Source organism: Muntiacus reevesi, chromosome 14 (assembly GCF_963930625.1).
Source record: "Muntiacus reevesi chromosome 14, mMunRee1.1, whole genome shotgun sequence".
Taxonomy (NCBI): Eukaryota; Metazoa; Chordata; class Mammalia; order Artiodactyla; family Cervidae; genus Muntiacus; species Muntiacus reevesi.
The window spans coordinates 56944830-56967519 of NC_089262.1; the positions used below are offsets into that span (position 1 = coordinate 56944830).

Consider the following 22690-nt stretch of genomic DNA (forward strand, 5'->3'; position numbering starts at 1 on the left):
AGGAGGGGGGGGACAGACAGAGAGTGGCGCTGACGTGCGTACACTCCTGTGTGTGAGATAACTAGTGGGAGCTGCTAATGGCAGGGCTCGGTGCTCTGCGGTGACCTCGAGGGGCAGGATGGGGGTGGGAGGGAGGCCACAAATGTATGAATGCAAAAGCTGCTCAGTCGTTTCCTGACTCTTTGCGACCCCATGGGCTACACAGTCCATGGAATCCTCCAGGCCGGAATACTGGAGTGGGTAGCCCATCCCTTCTCCAGGGGATCTTCCCGACCCAGGGATCAAACCAGGGTCTCCTGCGGATTCTTCACCAACTGAGCTATCATGTATACTTAATAGCTAATTCACATTGTTGTAAGCAGAAACTAACACAACATTGTAAAGCAGTTACCCTCTAAAAAAAATTTTTTTTGAAGAAAAAATGAATAGATAAAGCTGTTTAAAGATGTAGCTTTTTGCTCCTCAGCTTCGCTTTCTCCACTGAGTGCACGAGTCCCCAGATGATTGCTCTTGAGTCGTCTTGCCCATCACTGGTGTGCATCCTCCAGCAGTGACTGTGGTCCCTCCAGCCCCCAGCACCACTTCTTCCAGCTGCGCCGTATGCCTCATTCTACAGAGCAGCTGTGATTCACATCACCCCAGGGTTGAATTGCCTGACCTCTTTGCCAGCTGAAGGATTTACTGGACATATTGCATATCTTATATTTCTTTCGAGATAGTTCAGTGCCCCACAAGTTAAATTAGTAATATCTTAATCAGGATACTCTGTCAGTACTACGGAGAAACATTCTAAAGATGTTCATGTTATTTTTATGGCTCTTCTTGAGATTTGCTAAAATTCTATAATCGCTTGCTGTTAAATCAGTCTGTACTCTCTTGGGTTAAATTGATACTGATATTAAAAAACTCAAATTTTAGGAAATCTGAGGACAGGATTGCATTTCATGTTTCCAAATTGGGACTTGAGGAAGGTTTTACTATGTGCTTCAGCATCCTTAGACAGAACCCTTCTCCACCAGGGCAGAACCCCCATCTCTAGAACGTATTTGCAAATGATGTGGTGGCTGCAGTAGTTGCCATGGCTGCCGTAACAAAATTCCATGGACTGGGTGGTTTAAAAAACAGAAGTCTGTTTTCTCACCATTCTGGAGGCTCGAAGTCCCAGCTCAGGGCAGGTTTGGCTTCTTTCTTGGCTTAGAGGAGGCCTCTTCCTTGCCGTGTCCTCTGTGCATGTGCCTGTGGTGTGTCTGTCTAAATTCTTGCCTTTTATAATACCAGTCAAGTTGATTAGGGCTCACTCTAATGGCCCCTTTTATTTAAACACCTCTTTAAAGGCCCTGTCTCCAAATACATTCATATTTGGAGGTGCTGGGAGTTGGGGCTTCAACATAGGAGTTGGGGGGACACAATTCAGCCCAGAACAGAGGCACTGTTTTCTGTTGCCCCAAAGTCTGGGAATGTGTTCTGACACCAGGGGCAGGGGCAGGGGCCTTCATGCTAAAATGCTTACAGTGTGGGCGACAGTCCTGCACAAGGAGAAAATGCTCTACTCGAAATGCCAGGAGCAACCCCTGAGAGAAGCACTGCTAATAAATGCTCAAGCATCTTCTGTTTGTCCTCATACTGCTTCCTTTCACGTGTCACATTTAAGTTGCACATTCAGAAAATGGCCCCAAACAATGCATAACATGTCTGATTTTTTTTTTTTTTTTTGCACATTCCTATCATAGATGCCGCCTCCTTGGACTTGGAGATGTTCGATGTGCATGTTTTAGCTGATGCCTTCAAACGGTATCTCCTGGACTTACCGAATCCTGTCATTCCGGTAGCCGTTTTCAGTGAACTGATTTCTTTGGCCTCAGGTATGTTGCCTTTTCTGAGAGTCTCCTTGAACAGATGTGGATGGACTTGTAAACTCAAGTGCTGCAATATAAAGAGAGATTGCTTAGAAAATGTTAGTAGGACTCTGTCCCTCCCCACCCCCCACCCATCAGCACAAACTCCCTCCCTACCAGGGCATCCAGTACAAGACCCAGGTTCTCATTTGCTTAGGAAGGCCATCCCATGTTGAATGACTAATCGTGAACCTTTTGTCGGTTTTTAAGGCTCACTACATCAGAGAATGCCTCAGAGTGCCAAGTATCATCCCTGGATTCAGGGGACTGAACTGGGACTGAGGGACTGGGGATGTTGGCTTCACCTTCCTCCATTAGAACATGAGTTGAGGGAAGACGCTCATTTCAGGAGCTATTGCTCAGTTCAAGTGCTCTGGGGACAGGAAATTGTGGTTCGTAACCTTCAAAGTTAAAACCTGCGATACTTATCTGCTGCTCCTCGGAGTTAGCCAATCACACTCGAAGCTGGCCCACAGCAGGCAGCACACCCAGAACCTCCTGTGGTTCTGCACGCCCAGAGTTTCTTGTGTTTCCATTTGACATGAGATTTCAACTTTCTTATAATGCCTTTTCTAATGAGAAGAACAAACGTACTCTCTGCTCCTCCTGGTGCCTTCGTTTTAAACGACTCATCTGTAGCTAGAACAGAAATCTAGGTGTTTAGTCACTGATAGCTACCAACAGTCTCAGCCTTTTCCTTGCTTTTTTTGTTTTCACGCACAGAAGTGCAGAGTTCTGAAGAATACATCCAGCTGTTGAAGAAGCTCATTAGGTCACCCAGCATACCTCATCAGTACTGGCTCACACTGCAGTATTTGCTAAAACATTTCTTCAAGCTCTCTCAAACGTCCAGCAAAAATCTTTTGAATGCAAGAGTACTTTCTGAACTCTTCAGCCCTCTGCTCTTCAGATTCCCAGCAGCAAGGTAAGTGATAGAAGAGAAACCTGGATTTGGGGATGATGAGGGTAGTCCTAAGTTGATGGGTCATTAGGCTTCTTCTAAAGATACTAGTTCACAAATGCATTTGCATACTTCCATCAGACACAGTCACCTGAATGTGCAGAAGTGAAAATGAGTTTGCTGTTTAGGGAACAAGTTTTCTAACAGACCTCTCTTTTTTTTGTTTTTTGTAGTTCTGAGAATACTGAACACCTCATAAAAATTATAGAAATCTTAATCTCCACCGAATGGAATGAACGCCAGCCTGCACCAGGTAATGCCTTCTGAACTTTTAAAATTTCTTCACTGTTGTTTTTTAGAGCCTGAAAAATGGTGGCTTTCAACCTCCTTTGAAGTAGCATAAGTTTCTCGTGAAATTGAGATCGATAATAACATGTTACTTAATGATTTAAAGAAAAAACAAATCTGGGTGCTGCATATATAATCAGTATTATCCGGCTTTTGAAATTTGTGGATTTTACATGACCTTGGTTTTAGATGGGGGCTGTTGGGAGCACTCCCCTGATCGCTTCAACTTGATGCTTCTGGTTGCTGCATAAATTATGGCGTTCATTTTACTTGTTGACATTTCTGTTTTTCTTCCTAATACTTACAAAGTAGGGAGTTTATAATTACTATATAATTTAAAGTATTTTGGAATGTGTTTTTTTTGGAATCAGGTAGGCTAAGAAATGTCTTGTCAAAATAAACATTTTTAGTAATGCAAGCAGTATGAAACTAGGGGTCGACTGCAACAAGTTAGAGCAAGCCATACGCTTCTGCGAAAGCAGCTTGGCATTCAATTAGCCTTTTAACAAAGTGGGAAATGTAGGTGGAACTAGCAGTGGATTTTATCTAAATTGATGTATTTTTCTTGTACTGAGGAAGGTCTAAACAACCTTGCTTTGCTGTATACTGGTTAAAAGTGAACTGGTCATATAGAAATAGTGATGAGGGTCCTAGGAGTGAAGTGAGAGGTTTCAGGACCAGTAATATCGCTTGTAGTCTGAGTTTATGTCTTGAATTTAATTAAAACGTCATGAATTTGTTGCTTATTACAAGTAACTCATGCAAATTACCAAATTCATCTCTGTATGAGCAAGCAGTGGGAACCCAGTTATCAGTCATACATTGGTACATTATGTTGTGCTCGTGTGTGTGTGCACATGCATGTGTGCATGTACACATGGATTTTTTTAAGAGTGTTACATAGCCAGGCTTAGTTGTATCTGAATTGTATCTGGGTGGACAGAGAGGGGAAGGCCTCAACTTAAAACCCACCTAAAGGATGGGATGGGTAACCACTCATGACCTAGGTATTGGGCAGGACTTCTATGGACAGACCCAAAATATGGGATCCACAGGTGAAAGCTGTAGCAGAAACAGTCCATAAGGCAAACCTAAACATTCCAGATCCCAGCAAGGAGGATATCTTGGATTGTAGGTCCACTGCATCGGAGAAATCTGTTAACAGGTAGGCCCAGGTGTGTAGTTCTGAGGGTTGGCCAAAAGGTTTCATCTGTGTGACTGCTCAGATCACTCGATAATGGTTAGGGAGCTCTGTGATGGTGTTCAGAGGCTGCCTTTGGGCTCAGTAGGAAATGATGCAGTGACAGGTTAGAAGTACTCTGTGGGGCGGGGATGGGCCGGTGTGAACATGGTACTAGAGCTGTTTATAGACCACCCCCTCTAGACTGATCACAAGGGTGGAGAAGAAGAGGACCAGGAAGAACAGGACAGGACCCTGGGTCAAAGCATCAAGCTGCCTCCTTTCACTCCCTCCTGATTCATGTGGAGGTCCATCTCAGAGAAAGGGGGAGGTTCCTAGTCCTCTCAGCACCCCACCCCGCTCCAGAGAAGAGGGGAAAACATGGAAGTGAAAAGCCAGATCGGGCTTGACGGAGACCCACAAACAATTTCATTCCATGAGCGTTTTCAAGCATTTGTACTGCACGGGGTATACTAGAATCAGTGATGGAGTTTGATACTTCTGCCTCTGGTGTAAACTGGCTAAACGTCTTTCTCAGTTTCAGCCTTATTCCACCCAAGAAAAGCTTGCTCCGCAACTGTTTTTCATCACGTACTCTCAAGACTGCTTGCTATGTCATGGACCCCACTTACATCTTTCTGCTAAGAATTTAGTGTGCCAATTTCAAGGGTGGATTTGTTCCATCAGCTCTGTTGAAAATGATCGATAAAGCCTTGAACATTTACTCGACTATCCCAGAACTCATGCAGCCTCTCCCCTCCCAAATTGCATCCAATTAATTTTTAAACACGAGTTGCAGGCATTTCCCCATTTGTGTGATATCTCATGTGATTCTGGACATCATATGGAACCTTTGGAATTAACTTGTTGCTTCACTGCCTCTCACTGGTGAAAACAGACCACCTACCCCAGGACAGTATCTCCTCATCCACACCTTTGTATTCAGGAATGGCTCCAGTGTAGATGATTGACGGGACACCCCCGGTTAGAAAACTGACTTCTTTGGCCTGGTAGGAACGTGATGTTTTCCTGGAGTCTCCCATCATCACTCTGACACGTGTTCATCCCATGGGACTGGGAAGAACAGCACGGGCGCACCTCCAGGGAACAGTCATAAATCATTCATTTGCAGTAACTTTATTATCGTGAATAGAAATGAATGCCTGAATGATATTTTGGGGGGTGGAGGACAAGCAAGACTGTTATGGGGCAAATAGATACCTTTTCTAGTTGTTACCAGTTAGAACTGGAAATGAGAGGCAGAACAAATGATGCGTGAGGCACCCTGTCAATTCAAATAAGACCCATCAGCACAGAGCATCTCATTAAATTCTAGGTGGGAGGGTGTGTACTGGAAGTATAAAAAGAATTTGAGAGATGTGATTGGTGACTTTTTAGGGTAATTGAATAGACAGAAAAAAACTCATAGGGAAAAACACAGAACTTGAAATGGGCTTTGAAGAATAGGTAACAACTTGAAAGGGGGAAGAAGAAATAGCATTTCATTGAAAGAGTTTCAAAGATTTATTCAAAATACATTGTAAAGGATAAAAATAACAGCTCGATATTTTTACCAGGTTTGAAAAAGCAGTAAATACTTTAAGTGACAGCATCATCCAAAGTGTCGCTTTAGAGTTGAAAGTATTGTCCAGCTCTTGACTTGTACCTGAAGGCCATAGAGCTTGATGGTTTCACCTGGGGCCACCCCAGCCAGTGTGAGCCAGGGCTGGGTCTGCAGGGGGTTCCTGGCTCAGGACACCAGCCCACAGCTCTGTCTGCCGCCTGGACTTCTGGAACCTTCCTTGGTAGCAGGGCTGTTGTTAGTGTCCACTCAAAAAATCCCCTGAAGTTTCCAGCAAGTAATACATTAAAAATAGGTGACATTTGCGCCCATGGATCACATAGAGGGAACAGCCCCAGTGCAACTGTTACGGCTTTTGAGATCAGGCTCCAAGTTGCTCCTTCCTGCTTCATGCATCATGCAATGGAGAGAAGAGGATGAGTCAGATAGATCTGTGTGTTTGAATTCCAATTCTTGCTGCTTCCTTGCTGACTTCATCGCCAAGACCTTCATTCAGCCTTTCCAAACTGTTTTCTAGTCTGTGAAATGGGAATAATGCCTCTCCTGGGATGGTTATGAGAATTACATGAGGTGAGGAGGGCTGAGGCTCGTGACAATATAGTATGTCTTTAGCATCCTCATGTCAGCTCTAGTGTTGGTGAGACCCTGCCAGAGCTGGCCTCACTCTCAGCTCCATCTCCTCAAGCCACCTCCCTGGTTAGTGCTGTCCAAATCCTAGCAGGCAGTGCTCCCCACTGAAGGCCTGGAGGGGGTTTAACACAGATCTGAAAAGGACACTCTTTGGGCAGTCGCTGCCCCGTGGGCGCACTGCTTGGAGGTCTGATGCCCTCGGCTGTGTGTGCAGCCGGGTGAGTGGAGGCGCCTGGATCTCAGGACCGGCCCTCCTCCGCCACCTGGCCCCGGTGCCCTTAACTCAGTGCACACGATGTATCGCCGTGCCCAGCAGCCCCTGACAGTGCCATCCTCTTCTCTGGCACCCAGGGAGCTTCCCCCCGCTGGATGTGCAGGTTTCTGACCCATTCAGTACATTTATGCCCTTACGTCCCTCGTCCTCTTATATTCAGCCGTTCAGTAGTGTTCTGTCTGTTTCATCTGCTCGGCTACATTTCTCAAGCACAAAGCCTTCTTTTCGGCTCTTTCTAGCGTAGAACTGGGCATAGCATAATGATCCTCCAAATAAAATTTTAAAAAATTCTTTGATAAAGTTCCCTGTTGTCAAAGAATTCTTACACACCAACCCATTTAATGCAGCCAGCACACCTGTGAAGTAAGGCTTCTCTCCTATAGGGAGGGAAACTAAGCACCCAGTATGTTCTTAGAACTTGGTTCACAGTTTGCTGTTCTCTTTGTTACTAAGAGTCAAAAATGGTTAAAGCGGAGCAGCAGGTTTTCTTGAATCACTTTGTGTTATGTTTACCCTACTTGATCCTTAGGTCGCTAAAGCAGATTTCTATAGGGCAACTAAGGTAAAACAGGGGCTATTTAACACAGGGTGCCTTTGAATGAAACCTATTATAAGTGTGTTTACATATTTCAGATTTCACGGATATATTCAGAAATATTAATGTAGCATAATTGAAGTCTAATATTGTACCCTCAAGCCCAGACGGAAAATAAATGACTTTCTTTCTCCCCCTTGCCCTTCTACACCTGTCAGAGTTAATTTTTAACCACTGGTGCATTGCAAAACATTTATCCTGAAGAGCCTGATTCATAAATCTTGTTTTAAATGCTCCAGGCTTGGTTTGCAACCAAGACTAAAGCAAGCACTAAGCCAGAGGGAAATGACTTTCAAAGAGTTTTACTTTTCTCTGATTTATTTTTTTATTGGGTTTAAAATGTGGTCTGACATTAGAGGCTTGTTTCGAAGGTGAGAAATGAAACCTTGAAAAAACTGTGTGTTTAATAGATGGGTAGGAGTAAACAGGCCAGGCGTGCTAGGTTTTGACAAAAAATAGGAAGTTTATTTGTGCTCTAAACAGCAGGAGCATGTCTTGGAGGGTATGGTTCACTTTTACTTTTGTTTTCACAGTGCAGCCTTCTTTGTCCCAAGGGACAGCTGAGAGGGAAATTGTGAAGGGGCTCTTTTTTTTTTTTTTCCTGCTAAGCAATGGACACACCTTTTCCAATAGTCTATAGAATGTATAACTTTGGTGCATCTGCAAACCTGAGTTTATGTATAAACTCAACTGGACATTTTTCTTACTGTAGGGTCATTAAGAGCCCTGGATGTGGACTGGAGAATTGGCATCACCCCGAAAGGCCCTTCTACTCTGAGTTGTCTTAAGTTAAAATTAAGAAGAGAGGCATTAGTTTAACCCTTAAAAGATTTGGGTTCATTTCTTTTTTTTCTCACTGCCTTTTTTTTTTTTCAAATGGGCTTTTGTTCCTAAATTGTGGCCCAGAAAACCATTGAAGAAGCCGTGCAGGTTGAAAGCTGCCTGTGGAGCACTGGCTTCTCAATGGTGATTGGCACATACGAGATTCAGCGTTCTGTCTGGAACTTTCACACTATATTAACAATTAAGAAACCTTTTCCTGACTAGCTCACACCTGCTGAGAAGTGCCACATGGCCTATTTTGTCTCTGAAATGAGTTTTACAAAACTCTGAGGAAGGGGAAAGTCATAAGACTTAGTGTTTTGAAGACTCTAGAAGGCAAAGTTAGTTTTCAATTGAGTAAGTTTTCTATTGTGGAAACCCAGGTTTCTGAAATCTCTGGGTTTCAGAATTTAAACGTTTTCTTACAAGAGTTTAGCAGGCATGTGTAAAATATTTCCAAGATTGTTATGACATCTGTGCATTTATTTGTTTTTTCTTAGTGAATCATATAGATTAAATGACAGTTGGGCAATTATATTTTTGTGTGTGAACTTTTGGACACAGTGGTTTTCTCTGGAACCAAAGTTACTGATTCTGTTCTACCAGCAGAGGGCTCCCTTTTTAAACTAATAAATAGCATGTGTTTTGCAGATTACTAAATTGACTAAAATTGAATGGGAAGAGACTCTTCTCATACTTTGAGTAATTAATAGAACCTGTATGGTAGATGATTGTACATATTGTGAGAAATTTGAAGCAAAGTTTTCAAATCTTTTTAAGACTTCCTATAAGTAGACAGTGTGCTGTTTCCCAGTGGATAATTTTCTTCTGACACGGGAAACAGACCGTTGGACTAGAGAACATTTTAATCTTAAAAGGTTTTGACATGACACATCCTGTGAATCCAGACAGGTATGTGTAAGTGACTGACATTTCCAAGATTCCCAAGCTTTAGAAAGACTTTTTTAAGGTAGGGCAAGATTATGCAACTCAGGATGCAAGGGTATTCTCTGAACTAACCCTATGTCTGTAATCAGCTGGCAGGAACTAGGAAATTCACTTATAGACTAATTTTTCCCCCATTGGAAGAGTAGGTGCTTCATAATCTATCAACTGCGCCAAAGCAGAGCTTGTAAAATCACTCTCATTGAGTTTGGCAGCATTTCCCACATATTGCAATAATTCTGAAGCTGGTTCCTCCCTTGTGGACTCTGGGTCAGCACTTAGATCTTCCTTTATCTTGCATGTGACCTTTGACATTGCATGTCACCTTCTTGTATAGAGTCTAAGGGTATCACAGAATGCATATTTCTTCGAAGATAATTAGAAGGCAGCTTTTTAAAAAAATTAAAAATAGGGAACAAAAAAAAGTCGGTTTTGTTCTAGGTGTGAAGTTTTTTGCATGTGGCTTAAAAGAAATTAACTTCAGTTTCACTTGTTAATTTTTACTTTCTCTGGCAGAGGGAAGTAAATTAAGAGCAGGGCCAGTGGGTGGAGAAAAAGGAGTTTAGGACTAGTGCTATAATCTTATGCAAACCACTTCACTTTGGGTCAGAAGAGTGTGTGTGTTTTGTACTAGGGAATTGCTTGAAGTGATCTCTAAATTTTGTTTTCCTCTTCTAACAAGTGTTCTAGTTTTCAAACGTGTGTGTTATAGTAGGAGGGAATTCCTTGAAGTGATCTCTGAATTTTGCTCTGGTTTTCAAGCCTAGTGATTCTGTGATTTTACATCGGGTTAAGATTCTTGAGATAACAGTAAAGCCATCTGTGCTGATGTGAGTGAAATTTTTCTTTGGCCAAATTTTAGCTTTTTTTAAATAGAAGCCAAGGGTCCCAAGTTTGGTTCCTTGTAACTTTTATCCAGTAAAGAGAAAAGAACCGTCTAGAATGGGGTGCCATTTCCTTGCCCTCCCACTCTTTGCTCTCTGTACAGTGTGCATGAGCCTAAAGTGTTTTTATGGCCGTTTTAACTGGAGTTGAAATGGACTCCATACCAGTAGCTGCAGAGTAGAGTTTGTATCTGAGTGTATCGCTAATACTGTGGCACTTCTGCAGCCACGCCGTCACGCGTCCGAGGAGCCTCCTCCTGTGGACCAGTTTGCAAGCCCGTTCCCTGCAGGCGGCTCCCCCGGGGGCTCCCCCGGGACACCTGCGGGGCTGTGTGCTGGCGCGTGGGGGAGGTGGACGCGAGCGCAGCGTTCTGGGCCCTCCTGAGAGGTTCGGGCCTTACAAGCAAGGCTTTGATTCTATTTTCTGCCGAACGAGCTCAGCCACTTCCTGTGTTTGGCAGCGCCTCGCGCCTCGCTGCGCTGCGGCCACCACTCGAGCCCCTGCGAGCGGCGCTGCCGCCGCAGCCGCTGGAGGACCTATTTCAGGCCCCCTGACAATGGCCTTCTCACTTCCTCGGCGAGGAGGAGGAGGAGGAGGACCCGGGCTGGCACCGGCCACTTGTTAGCCGATGATGACAACTTGGACTTGGGCTCCCCTCCCCCACCCGAAATCCCTAGCTCAGCAAATATTTGAACCTGCCCAAGTTAATCATGAAGCCGCGATCTTTATCTGAGAGGGACGTGCGAGCGCCCCGGCTCCTTCTCTCGCCGGCGCAGCCCGGGTCCCGGGCGGCCGGCCTCTGCACGGGCTGCGGGCGCTGAGCGGCGCTGCCGCGGGGGACGAGTCCCGGGGTCCTGCGCCGCCTGGCAGGAGGAGTCGGTTTGGGGATTTTTTTTTTTTTTTTTTTCCATTGTCGGATACAAGCATTTCCAAGGGAAACCGTTGAAATGCATAACCTGCAAAGTAAGTTGCCTTTCATTTGTGCACTGTTCTGCCCCTTCCTTGGCTTTTGCACTGTTTTTTGGGGGGACTCTTTTGGAAGATTCATTTCTATAGTTTGTGTGTGTGTGTGTGTGTCCCAGGGAGAGGGAGAGATAGTAAGCACTGCATGAGGAGGGCAGATGAGAGATTAGGGGAACCACTCCCCCATTTCCTTGGGCACAGTGTGAGGGAAAGATGGGGCTCCAGTTGGAAATGGGCAGGGAAGATAATTACCCAGTGCTGGTCTGGAAGTTGGGGTCTGGCCAGGCCCGGGAGAGACGTGGACAGTCACCTGTCTCCCTGCCCTCCTCCCGGCTGTTTGCCACATGGGCTTCAGCGGCAGGACCGGTTTGCACCGAGGGTGCCCAAAGGCATGGGCTGGGGGAAGCCCTTGGGGCTGTCGCGCTGGCCGTAGCTGCTGGGAGGACTTGGGTCAACGTTTTTATTAAACTCGGAATTTTTTTTTTTCCTGAATCTTTTCTGAGGGCTTATCCTCCCCCACCACCACCACCACTTTTACCATTTTACCGTTTGTCTTTACATTTCTGGTTACTTAAAGCTTTAGGCAAAGAGAGCATGTGAGTGAGAGAGAGAGTGGGAGGGTGTAGGATGCATCTGCCTTCTTCCTCAGTGGGAAAATGAAATAAGCTGGAAGAGGGACACGTGAGCAGTGCTCAGAGGCTGCCTTGCTTTGCTATTTCTATATATTTTATGATTCCAAATTTGACAGAACTTCTAAGAATAAATTTCAAGGGCTTCTGTGTGCTTTAAATTGTCACAGAAATATGTGACAGGCACACGTACGCAGATCACACAGCCCACTATAGTTTTTTAAATTAGCTACATTTACATGGGTGAGGGAAACCTTTTCTCCCTTCCTCCCTGCTCATTATAGAAGAATTAATATTTAGATTTATAGGGGAGTTGATTTCTTTACATTTAATACTGCTAAGAAGGAATAATAATACTTCTTCCCAAAGTGAGGCATTTGAGATGGAAGGGGAAAAAAAAGTACCCCATCCAAGTGATTACATCACCCACCCCCTCAAGCAGTATTTAGCACAGTAAATCTGAAAATGGGCTCATCAGTGAGAAATACTTTGCAAAGATAACTCTGCCTGTACTCTGCATTCTGATATATGGCCTGTCTTCTTTTTGGTGGGGGGAGTGCGTTCCATATTCTCTAAAGTCTAGCTTCAGCTGCAGTGTTTAATAGAGATTTTTGCCTCTACATTTTAATTGTGCTTTTTTAATGTAGTACATTTGTGACAGTGTATAAGTTCTGAGTGTGCAGTGAATTATGGAGGACTGAAATGGAATATCCAGAGAGTTCTTGATCCTTCTTTCTCTTAATATATATCGGAGGCATGTTAGGACTGTAAAACATATCTTAAGTATACCATTTGGATGCCTTTGTAAGATTTTTAAACCAAGGAGTGATCAGGCTATCTGTAAACCCAGATGCACTAGGGGGAGGGGGTAGAAAAAGCTACGTGCTGCTGCATATCAGCTTTTGTCAGCCTGCCAACAGTGGAGCGTACCATGCTGCAAGGAGCAATAAAAAAGGAATTAGAAAACTCACGGCTCAAGAAGAACAGTCAGATTAAACACCTTTTGGAAACGAACAGCGTTTACACATTGCAGCTCTGTCAAATGTAGGCTCTTCCTGAGGTCTGGGCTGTGTGAAGGCTGGTAGGGAAGAGAAATGATGAAGCAGGAGTGGTCTGGTGACATTTTTGTGACTTGATTGGCTGGGATGTGTGATGTCATAGGTTACAGTGCAGCCCCTTATAGGTTTTAAAATGAATTCCAAGACACCATTACAAAGAAAGCCGGACTCTTTTCTTATAACTGAGCTCAGCCAAGGAAACTCTCGCACAAATGTACAACACTGTTTGGAATATGGAAGACCTGGATTTAGAATATGCTAAGACAGATATAAATTGTGGCACAGACTTGATGTTTTATATAGAAATGGACCCACCAGGTAATACTGCAGTATTCTTTAGAGAACTGGTTAATGTTGTGGCATTTAATTTTTTTGACAACTGCTATAAACAGCTCCTCTTTGGATGTCTGTTTTTATTAATTTGTTCTAATTTAATAAGAATGAGTTTGCTCACAGTGTGAAAATGAAACAAATGGTTTGACTGCCTGTGGAAGCAAGCAGGTCAGGCTGTGTTGGGTAAATGCTTATTCTTAGTTGAATGGATATAAATTGGATTCCAGTTTTTCACCTGTGTCTTTTGTTACTCGAGCTCGTTTGCTGTTTGGGTTATATTGTTGTATATCGTTCCTTTATTAAAAGGCTGCATCCTTGGTGCTTCTTTTCTGACAGTGGTTGAGAACAGTGTGGCACTTTGCAGTGATAACACTCGGTACTTTAGAAAGCATGTCAAATGTAGCAGTGATTGCAACTCAGTTCTTGGTGCCCTGAAACTATTCTGAATCAAATGTTGAGACTTTGTCTGCTGTCTCTTAAGATACTGCAGTGAGAGAAGTTAGCTTTCCATTATTGAGTCTCAGGCTTTATAAGATTACCTGCTAGACTCCTGAAATAATTTTTGCTTAAAATGTTAACAGTGGTGCTTTAAAATTTATGACTTAGAATTTAGCAAGATATCCTAGACTTATTTTACTTTTTGTTATTTCAGCCTTCCTCCCAATTAGGAAATTTAGAAATACTGCAGTCTTTATTTGTCACCAATTGATATATGAATACTGATTTGACATTGAGGAAGAGGGGATATGGTTTTTAATCAGTCTTGGCATAATATAGAGCATAGTTATCCAATAGAATATTAACATGAATACTAAAGAGATTGAGGTCACAGAGGAGTCTCTTCAACTGGCATTTGGCAGAACAGTGCCTGAAAGACTAAGATTAGAGAAACCCAATTCCTCCTCTTAAAACATATTGCTGTGTAGATGAGCTTTTTTATTACCGCAGCGGCATTTGTGGAGGACAGAAAGGAAATTTGTCTTTTATAATTAAATAAGAGGAGGAAATTAAAACTAAGCCATGTGATTCCTCCTGCTACTCTGTTCTTGGTTTCTTACTTTAGATAGATTTGACCAGATATGAAACTTTAATGCAGCTCAAACCTAAAAGTAGAAGATGTCGTGACTCTGGATTTACTTTGAAATTCATTTATATGGCCAGCCCATTTTATTTTCTAGTCTCTAAGCTCTTTTTTAAAATTTTAATCTGTAGTCAAAGATTTGATTTTTTTTAAAAAAAGAAAGTTTCGTGGACTTGTACATTACTGCTGTGTTTCATAGCTAATCTTTTCTACATGAAAATGTTATTTATCTAAAGGAACTTGGGTAGAATTTTAAATGTTTATTTGCAGTTGGGATTGCAAAAACTTTTTCTTTCTCCTCCATCTACAGCACTGCCTCCCAAACCACCAAAACCCACTACTGTAGCCAACAACGGTATGAATAACAATATGTCTTTACAAGATGCTGAATGGTACTGGGGAGATATCTCGAGGTAAGGCTATAGAGACTCTGAGTTTTTCAGCAGAGCTGGGGAGTTTAGATGAAGAGAAAGAAAAGCAAAAGCACCAGCTTGCTAAATTCCATTTTTAGGATATCATCCAACATAAGCATGAAGCATAGTTGGTTCCCTTCCAGAAACGACCATAGAAGTCACTGAGCTCGGGGAGCTGTGGGTGCTGGATGCCGCAGGAAATTAAATACCCGAGAAGTTTCATTATTGACAGAGATGTCAGGCAGGCAGTAGGGTGAAGCGGCACTGCCTCCAGGCAGAGTGTAAAGTCACTCTCTCTATTAGACAAAAACTCTCAGAGTTAACGTTAAACGTAGTGAAGTGGCATTTTTAGTCTAAGCTTTTTTTTTTCTTGAGGGGAGTAAAGAGGAAACCTTTTGGGGATCATGATTTTCTGTGCTGATTTGTTCAGAGTGACTGGGGTGTTGATTCTGAAAATGCCTTTAAAAACCATGAGAACATCAAACCTTCGAGGTGAGCATTGTCTCATGTCCTTTTCACTTCAGGGAAGAAGTGAATGAAAAACTTCGAGATACAGCTGACGGGACCTTTTTGGTACGAGACGCATCTACTAAAATGCATGGGGATTACACTCTTACACTAAGGTGAGTTGGGGCACGTGGCTAAAATTGGCGTGTTCAAGGTGATAGTAGAACGTACTGGGTTTTTTAAAGAGAATTCTAATGCCATTATTTTTATACTGTATTTGCAGGAAAGGAGGAAATAACAAATTAATCAAAATATTTCACCGAGATGGGAAATATGGCTTCTCTGACCCATTAACCTTCAACTCTGTGGTTGAACTAATAAACCACTACCGGAATGAATCTCTAGCTCAGTATAATCCCAAACTGGATGTGAAATTACTTTATCCAGTATCCAAATACCAACAGGTAATCACATACCCATGTTGTTATAATATTTGTAAAAGATTCTTTTAATGCTTAGAAAATATTTTGAGGCAGATGAATTCCATGTCATTAAACTCAAAAAACTTTCAAACTGTAATTTTGTGATCACAAGTATATAAAATACTTCAACAATAAAATACTGTAACAAAATATCTGATGTGGGAAAATCCTCCAACAATGATCATTTAAAAGTACCTTATCAACTGAATTTATTTTTCCCTTTTTCTTCTAATCTCTATAATCCTTCTAGGATCAAGTTGTCAAAGAAGATAATATTGAAGCTGTAGGGAAAAAATTACATGAATATAACACTCAATTTCAAGAAAAAAGTCGGGAATATGATAGATTATATGAAGACTATACCCGAACTTCCCAGGTGAGTTTTCTGTGAAAATCACATTAAAACTGTAGAGTTCTTAATTATTAGAATCAAGTGCATGTTATATTCAGCTTCAAAAAAAGACTGTAAAGTGTTTTTTTCTGGCAGTACAGGAGAGAGATCATTTATTTGTGAATCATTGTTGATTATTCTAGTACTTACTTACTATATCTCTAAACCTTTTAAATGAAGCCTGTAAGTGTCAGGCTAATAAATTAAGTTGGTTTGACATAATTGCTGATTGCAGAATTCTCTGTAGCGTAAAAGCTAATAATAACTGGAAGTTCTACAGACTTGTCTAATCTCTGAAATGGGGATTTAACCATGATAGGTAGGTCCTGCTGCAGTGAAAGGTCGAGGCTACATTTACTGCCTTGTTTTCCTAGAGGCTTAATCTCCTAGAGGCCATCACATATCTGGGACCGCCAGAGGGAGCAGAAGGATGCCATAAACTGCTGATAAAAGTGGAATGGTTTTTAAAAAAGATGAAAACTGTAGCAAAGTGTCAAGCCATCATCTTCCATAGACTGGGAAAATTCTCCAAAGAAAATGTGTGCTTCTCTGATACTATTTTAAGGAGTTTTATGAATTAGAGTCCCACCTTGCTCACACAGGACTTACATGTCAGATGTTCCAATCGTCTTCGGTAGTGTCTTGCCATAAGAAATTGTCTGTTGTGAAAGGAATGACCTTGTCTTATTAAAATTTGTGTTGCAGGAAATCCAAATGAAAAGAACAGCTATTGAAGCATTTAATGAAACCATAAAAATATTTGAAGAACAGTGCCAAACCCAGGAGCGGTACAGCAAAGAATACATAGAAAAGTTTAAACGTGAAGGCAATGAGACAGAAATCCAGAGGTTGGTGACCTGGGAGGGTTTCCTTGCCCTTGTGCTTGAGATAACCACAATTCTCTTATGCTATCTAAAGGTGACCTCTATTTCTGTGAAATGACAGGAAGAGAAAGCATTCTTTACCTGAGGCAAACTGCTGAGAATCAATACTGAAACCTTGGGGGAACTTGCATGATTCTCCAGGTAATTACAGATGCATCTCTCTTACCTACAGGATTATGCATAATTATGAAAAGTTAAAGTCTCGAATCAGTGAAATTGTCGACAGCAGGAGGAGATTGGAAGAGGACTTGAAGAAGCAGGCGGCTGAGTATCGTGAGATTGACAAGCGCATGAACAGCATTAAGCCAGACCTCATTCAGCTAAGAAAGACAAGAGACCAATACTTGATGTATGTACTGGAAGTGGGATCCTGCCCGTGCATGGTAGGTAATTGCGAAAATAAAGGATAGGTTCTGAATGCATTTTCTTTTTAAAACTCTTTTCCAGGTGGTTGACTCAGAAAGGTGTTCGGCAGAAGAAGTTGAACGAGTGGCTGGGCAATGAAAACACGGAAGAGTAAGTAGTTAGTACAGATGGGAGGGGGCAGGGCTGTTTTTTCTTTTGAGGAAAATGCATGACTTGCTTTCTGCAGAGCAAGTGAGAAATGGACTATCTTGTAGGAGAAAATATATCAGTCTCATTACCCAGTATTTTAAAAAAGGAAAGTTGAGCAAAGGAGAACAGATTTATCTGCACCACCTCCCCAACCCCACCCCCTGCATCGGCTGGGGAATAAGTGACACTGTCCATAATGAAGCCCCAGAACCATCTGGAAAATCCCAACATATTTTGCGAACAGTCAGAGGGGAGTTGGAAGGGAGACAACTGCTGTTTGGTATATTTTTAAAGCTCACGTATACCTTTTGTTCCAATTATTTAAAAACTGGCGTTCCTCCTAGTCAGTCAATTTCCTGATCTAAACTGGACAAACAGGATTGTTTAATACCGTCCTCTCTGCCCAGGTAGCTGAGCATAGTTGCTGACTTGAAAACAGGAAGATTCTCACTTGGTGCTGCCAACTTTGTTCAGGGGGTTGAAGGCTAAACTCGATGAGGACGCTCAGGCCCGAGGAGCTGGTTGAGGCAGCCCCGTGACTGCCAGCCTGACTCGCTCAGAGGAGAGGCAGGAACTAGGTCGAGGCGATAGGCGGGCTCTGTCTCAGAGGGGCAGGCTAGCGGCCGTCATGTGCACCCCTCTCAGAAACCTCTTCTTCCTCTTTAGCCAATATTCGCTGGTAGAAGATGATGAGGATTTGCCCCACCATGACGAGAAGACTTGGAATGTTGGAAGCAGCAACCGAAACAAAGCAGAAAACCTGCTGCGGGGGAAGCGAGACGGCACTTTCCTCGTCCGGGAAAGCAGCAAGCAGGGCTGCTACGCCTGCTCGGTGGTGTACGTATCTGCAGCCAGCCAGTCAACCTTGGGGGCGAGGGCTTGGAAAAGTTCTCATTTTCAAGCATTACAATAGTGTAGAAGAGGAAATAAAACCTAATATTGGAACGTCTAAGCAGGAGTATCTGTTCAGAGGGTCTCGTAGAAAGAAACCTGCTATTCAGGTGGAAAACTGGGGCTCTGGGTGGCAATTCAGCGGCCGTCTCATCACAAGAAGTCTTGTTTTTCTTTTTCATCTTTAAAATGGAAACAGCCATACTTGCTGTTTCGGGGCTTCCGTATAGTTAAACGCAGAGGAGAGTCACGTGGAAGCACCACCAGCAGGTCAAGTCCCCATCAGGGACAGGTTAAAACAGTAAGAGAAAGGGCTCTGCTCACTGTCCCTGCCATCATTACACCCGAGAGAAGACATTTCCCTCCAAGGGCCGGTTTTCCTTTGTCTATCGTCAGGGTCTGGGGAGTCCCACGAAGGGGGAGAGGTTGCATCACTAACATTATTTCAGAGAAGCGAGTGGCCTGCCGAAGGGAGAGGCTCTCAGGTATGTTTTAGGCTGTCCTCTCCCTCCATGTAAGCAGAGGGCTACTGCTACAGGAAAGAAGGGAAAAGACCTTGAATGGAGACGAGTCACTAGGAGAATTGAGAGTAGATGGAGAGGCATGAGGACAACTCCAGAGCCGTCGCACAGTGACCACCCAGTGGCTCAGGGAAGCTGGGTACCTCCCCAGGTCACTCAGCCCCGGAGGAGCGTGGGGCCAGCCCCAGCAGGCCGGAGCGCAGGCAGCACCGGGTGTCCCTTCTCTGACGCGCTTCCCTCAGCTCACGCAGGCCCGTGTGCTCTCTCCCCCCATGCAGGGTGGACGGCGAGGTCAAGCACTGCGTCATCAACAAGACGGCCACGGGCTACGGCTTCGCCGAGCCCTACAACCTGTACGGCTCCCTCAAGGAGCTGGTGCTTCACTACCAGCACACGTCCCTCGTGCAGCACAACGACTCCCTCAACGTCACACTAGCCTACCCGGTGTACGCGCAGCAGAGGCGATGAAGGGCCGCCCTCCAGCCTGCTCCTCACCTTCGACTCCCCAAGGCCTCTGGCAAGCACAGGGCTCCCCTGCAGCCTGACCTGGGAACTGAGCTGCGGACACCCAGCCGCCCGTCTGCAGATGGGACTCGAGCCTTCGACCTCACGGCAGGAAGGGAAGACGCACCGCAGGGCCACGCGCCGGACAGCCGCCGTTCCTCGTCTGGAGTGCTTCGTCAGCCTTCCTTTCTTCCCTCTTTCTGTTTCGGTTTTGGTGGTTTTTTTTTTTGGTTTAATTTAAAGCCACAACCACACACAAAGAGAAAAAGAAATGCAAAAATCTCTGCGTGCAGGGACAAAGAGGCCTTTAACCATGGTGCTTGTTCGTGCTTTCAGAAGCTTTACCAGCTCAACAGTTGGACCTTGGAGACCGGAGCAGGGATGGGCTGAAGAGCCCTAGCCTGGGGTCGCTCGGTCCAGCCTGGGTGTTGCCGTGCACGGTGGCCCCAGACACACTGCACTGTGGATTATTTCATTTTCTAACGAAATGAACCGATATGTAGCAGAAAGGCACTTCCGCTCGCAGGGAACACTTGAGGGAACGTCTGCTCCGTGCGTTCAGAGGAAATTCTGTTGTAGCAGAGTGCCAGAAAGTGTTTTGTTGACATTCTCAAACCAAGAAGACCCACCAACAGAGAAATGGAGCTTCGAAAACAGGACTTCAAAATGACATTTAGTATATAAAATATGTACATACTATTGGATGACTAACTATCAAATAGATGGATTTGTATCAATACCAAATAGCTTCTGTTTTGTTGTGCTGAAGGCTAAATTCACAGTGCTATGCAATTCTTAATTTTCATTGTTGTTATCTGTTTTAAATGTACCTTCAGAATAAGCTTCCTCTGCCCCAGTTTTTGTTGCTTGAAAATACTGTCCCTGATTTTTTTTTTGTTAATATTCATTTTGTTACTCATTTCCTTTTTTTTTTTTTAAGAAATGTATAGGATGCCAGTTTTAAAAAAATGGCTTCAGAATTAAAACTATGAAATATTTTGCAGTCTTTCTTGTACAGAGTACTTGGCTGTTAGCCCAAGGTTAAAAAGTTCATAACAGATTTTTTTTTTTTTGGACTAAATGTTTTGTTGGGCAGTGCCTGATAAGCTTCAAAGCTGCTTTATTCAATAAAAAAAAAGATATATGAATATGACAGAGTATCGCTGAGTTCAACAATGTTGTTTCAAGACTTAAGATACGGTACCTGGCGATGTTTGTTTCGTAAAGAATTGTGAACTTCTTGAATCTAGGGAGGGGGATGTAGCAAAGGGTTGTACAAGCGGGGTGGGGGCGGGTTGGCGAGATGGCATGCACTTTCTCTTTCTTGTGATTACGGAGAAGTGGATCACTGCAAAGTGAAGTCTCTTCCCACTTTGATCTGCTACTTACTATGCCCTCATGACAATTACAAACCTACTGGAACGCTAGTTCTTAGGAAGGCAGGCAGGGTCTTCAAGCAGTGCTTATCCTTGTTGGAAACACTGATTTCAAAATATCATTGCTGCATTTAGAAAACCTGTCTCTCTTTAACATCAGACAACCCCATTAACAACCAGACAACATCCATTTTAAGAAAAAAGCATGGCCTGAACAAGATATTTTTATCTGGATATCTGCTATTTTCCTAGCTTTCCATTTCAACTTAAATCAGAAAGCCTCACATGGTCATCATCGTTCCTGCCCCAATTGTGGGGAGCTTGTTGAAATCATGGCCGTTGTAGGAATCATAGTAACAGTCCTCATTCACCCAAATAATTGTATGTGTTATACTTCATTGTGGGGAAGAGGGAGGAATTGTTAGAGTATTCTTTCCAACTTAAGGCAAGAGCAAGAGGCCTCTATCTCCCACTTATGTATGTAAAAGCCTTTCAGTTTAGTGGGAACTGTGCCTACACTGGAAGGAATAAAGGGGCGATTAAAATGGAATCTTACAGCTTCAGTTCTTCTTGCTCAATGTTGGATTCTCCACAGCTTTGTTTCTCTTTCCTTCCAACTACTGGGGTAAGGGGTTGGGTTTTGTTTTTAATGTTCCTTTGAAAGGATCAGTCCAGCAGCTGACTTAACTGTAGAATGTTTGTTTTTTTTTTTTTCCTTTTTACATGAAGCTACTCATATCAAGAGCAATAGTCAGTCTTACAGCCAGACTGTCAATCCTCAAACTTGACTGTACTGACCTGACCATCTCCCTTTCATCTCCAGACAATTGATGATTCCCCTAGTTTATTCTATGAGTGTCTGCTTTACAACTAACCTTCCATGTCATACAGAAGCCCAACCATGAGTTAACAGTAGTTTATCAACTAGGTTTATTGCTTTTTTGATAGCATATCCATGTATATTATTAAGTAACTTTCATTTAATTTCTAAAATATCTGAGATGGAGTATTTTGTGAAAAAGCTCCCATTCTGTTCACATTTTTGCTTCAACACTTTGCAAGATGGCATGGTATTAGGCACTTGCCTCATATCTACATCTCATGAGCATAAATGCAGTAGATTTTTCTTTGAACAGCAAAGGCAGAATTCATGATTTCCTATCACAGTGAGTCACACCTTACCTAGGATGCTATGCCTCTGCCCGACACCTTATTGATAGTGTATAGCACGCCATCACATCTGTCTTTGTAGATGTTTGACCAGCAGGGATCTTTGAGTCCAACCATTCATCTTACAACACTGAGTGGCTTATGAGTAAATGGATATAGCAGAGGCATTCCTGATACATGCTTGCATCCATGCATTGATTTTCCCCACCCAGTGTAGCATCCTGAAGGTAAAGGACAGAAGCTGAGCTGCAGAGAGGCTGTGATGGGGCTGTAGAAGGGGGAGCACTGCGACCTGACATTGCACACCAGGGAAAACTCACAACCACGTGGAAAAGGCAAAAAACTTGTTTTTGCAACATCTGACAACTTCACGGCCCTTGATATATGTATATATGTATATGTGCATGGACTGTTTCCAGTACACCTTTCAGCCAAAACAGATCCACAGTCGTTGAGTTCAAGTACATAAAGAGACAATGTCTAGTACAGTTCTTGTATAGGTGTATGGGGTTTTTTTCTTTGAAGTTGTTTTGTCTTACAAAGGTGAAAATTGTTTGCAAGTGGAGTGAGAAGTTCATAATTCTTTGGCTTTTTTCTGTTTAAAAGTTACTCCTTTTGGGTAGCTGGTCTACGTGACTCACTGAACTTGGAAATCCTTGTTGTCAGTGTCTCAAGTCAAATGTGTTTATGTGAGCTGTCACTGTGGGGAACCAATTGCTTTGTCATATAGCTGGTTATGAACTAGTAACGTGTTGGGGAAGTCCTACTGATGTTCCTTGTTGGGAGAAAAATTCTGCTGGTTCTAACAACTGTGCTTCTGCTATGCATGGTATCCAAGTCAGTTGGAAAGCAGACCCTGAAATTTGAGTTTAGGGTCATTTAAGAAAGGGGCAGTTTATAGCACAATGCCTCACATGAGACAAAGTTCTGAAATG

General features: G+C 43.2%; 1 protein-coding gene across 4 annotated transcripts in view; it reads left to right on the forward strand.

Annotated features, from left to right (window-relative positions):
* Positions 1-20362, forward strand: part of PIK3R1 (phosphoinositide-3-kinase regulatory subunit 1) — a 77332-nt gene extending 56970 nt beyond the window's left edge. Inside the window, exons 4-15 of one of the 4 annotated variants that reach the window (XM_065905732.1) lie at positions 1731-1862; positions 2619-2820; positions 3030-3109; positions 14432-14534; positions 15059-15157; positions 15265-15445; positions 15714-15839; positions 16560-16702; positions 16911-17087; positions 17186-17254; positions 17960-18130; positions 18984-20362. In XM_065905732.1, coding sequence (XP_065761804.1) covers positions 1731-1862; positions 2619-2820; positions 3030-3109; positions 14432-14534; positions 15059-15157; positions 15265-15445; positions 15714-15839; positions 16560-16702; positions 16911-17087; positions 17186-17254; positions 17960-18130; positions 18984-19173 — 1673 coding nt within the window. In that variant the 3' untranslated portion in view covers positions 19174-20362. Of the gene's footprint in view, positions 1-1730; positions 1863-2618; positions 2821-3029; positions 3110-10652; positions 11021-12785; positions 13026-14431; positions 14535-15058; positions 15158-15264; positions 15446-15713; positions 15840-16559; positions 16703-16910; positions 17088-17185; positions 17255-17959; positions 18131-18983 lie in introns of those variants that run through there. The other 3 variants (XM_065905733.1, XM_065905735.1, XM_065905734.1) reach the window with 3 other exon arrangements.
* Positions 20363-22690: the final 2328 nt, after the last annotated feature.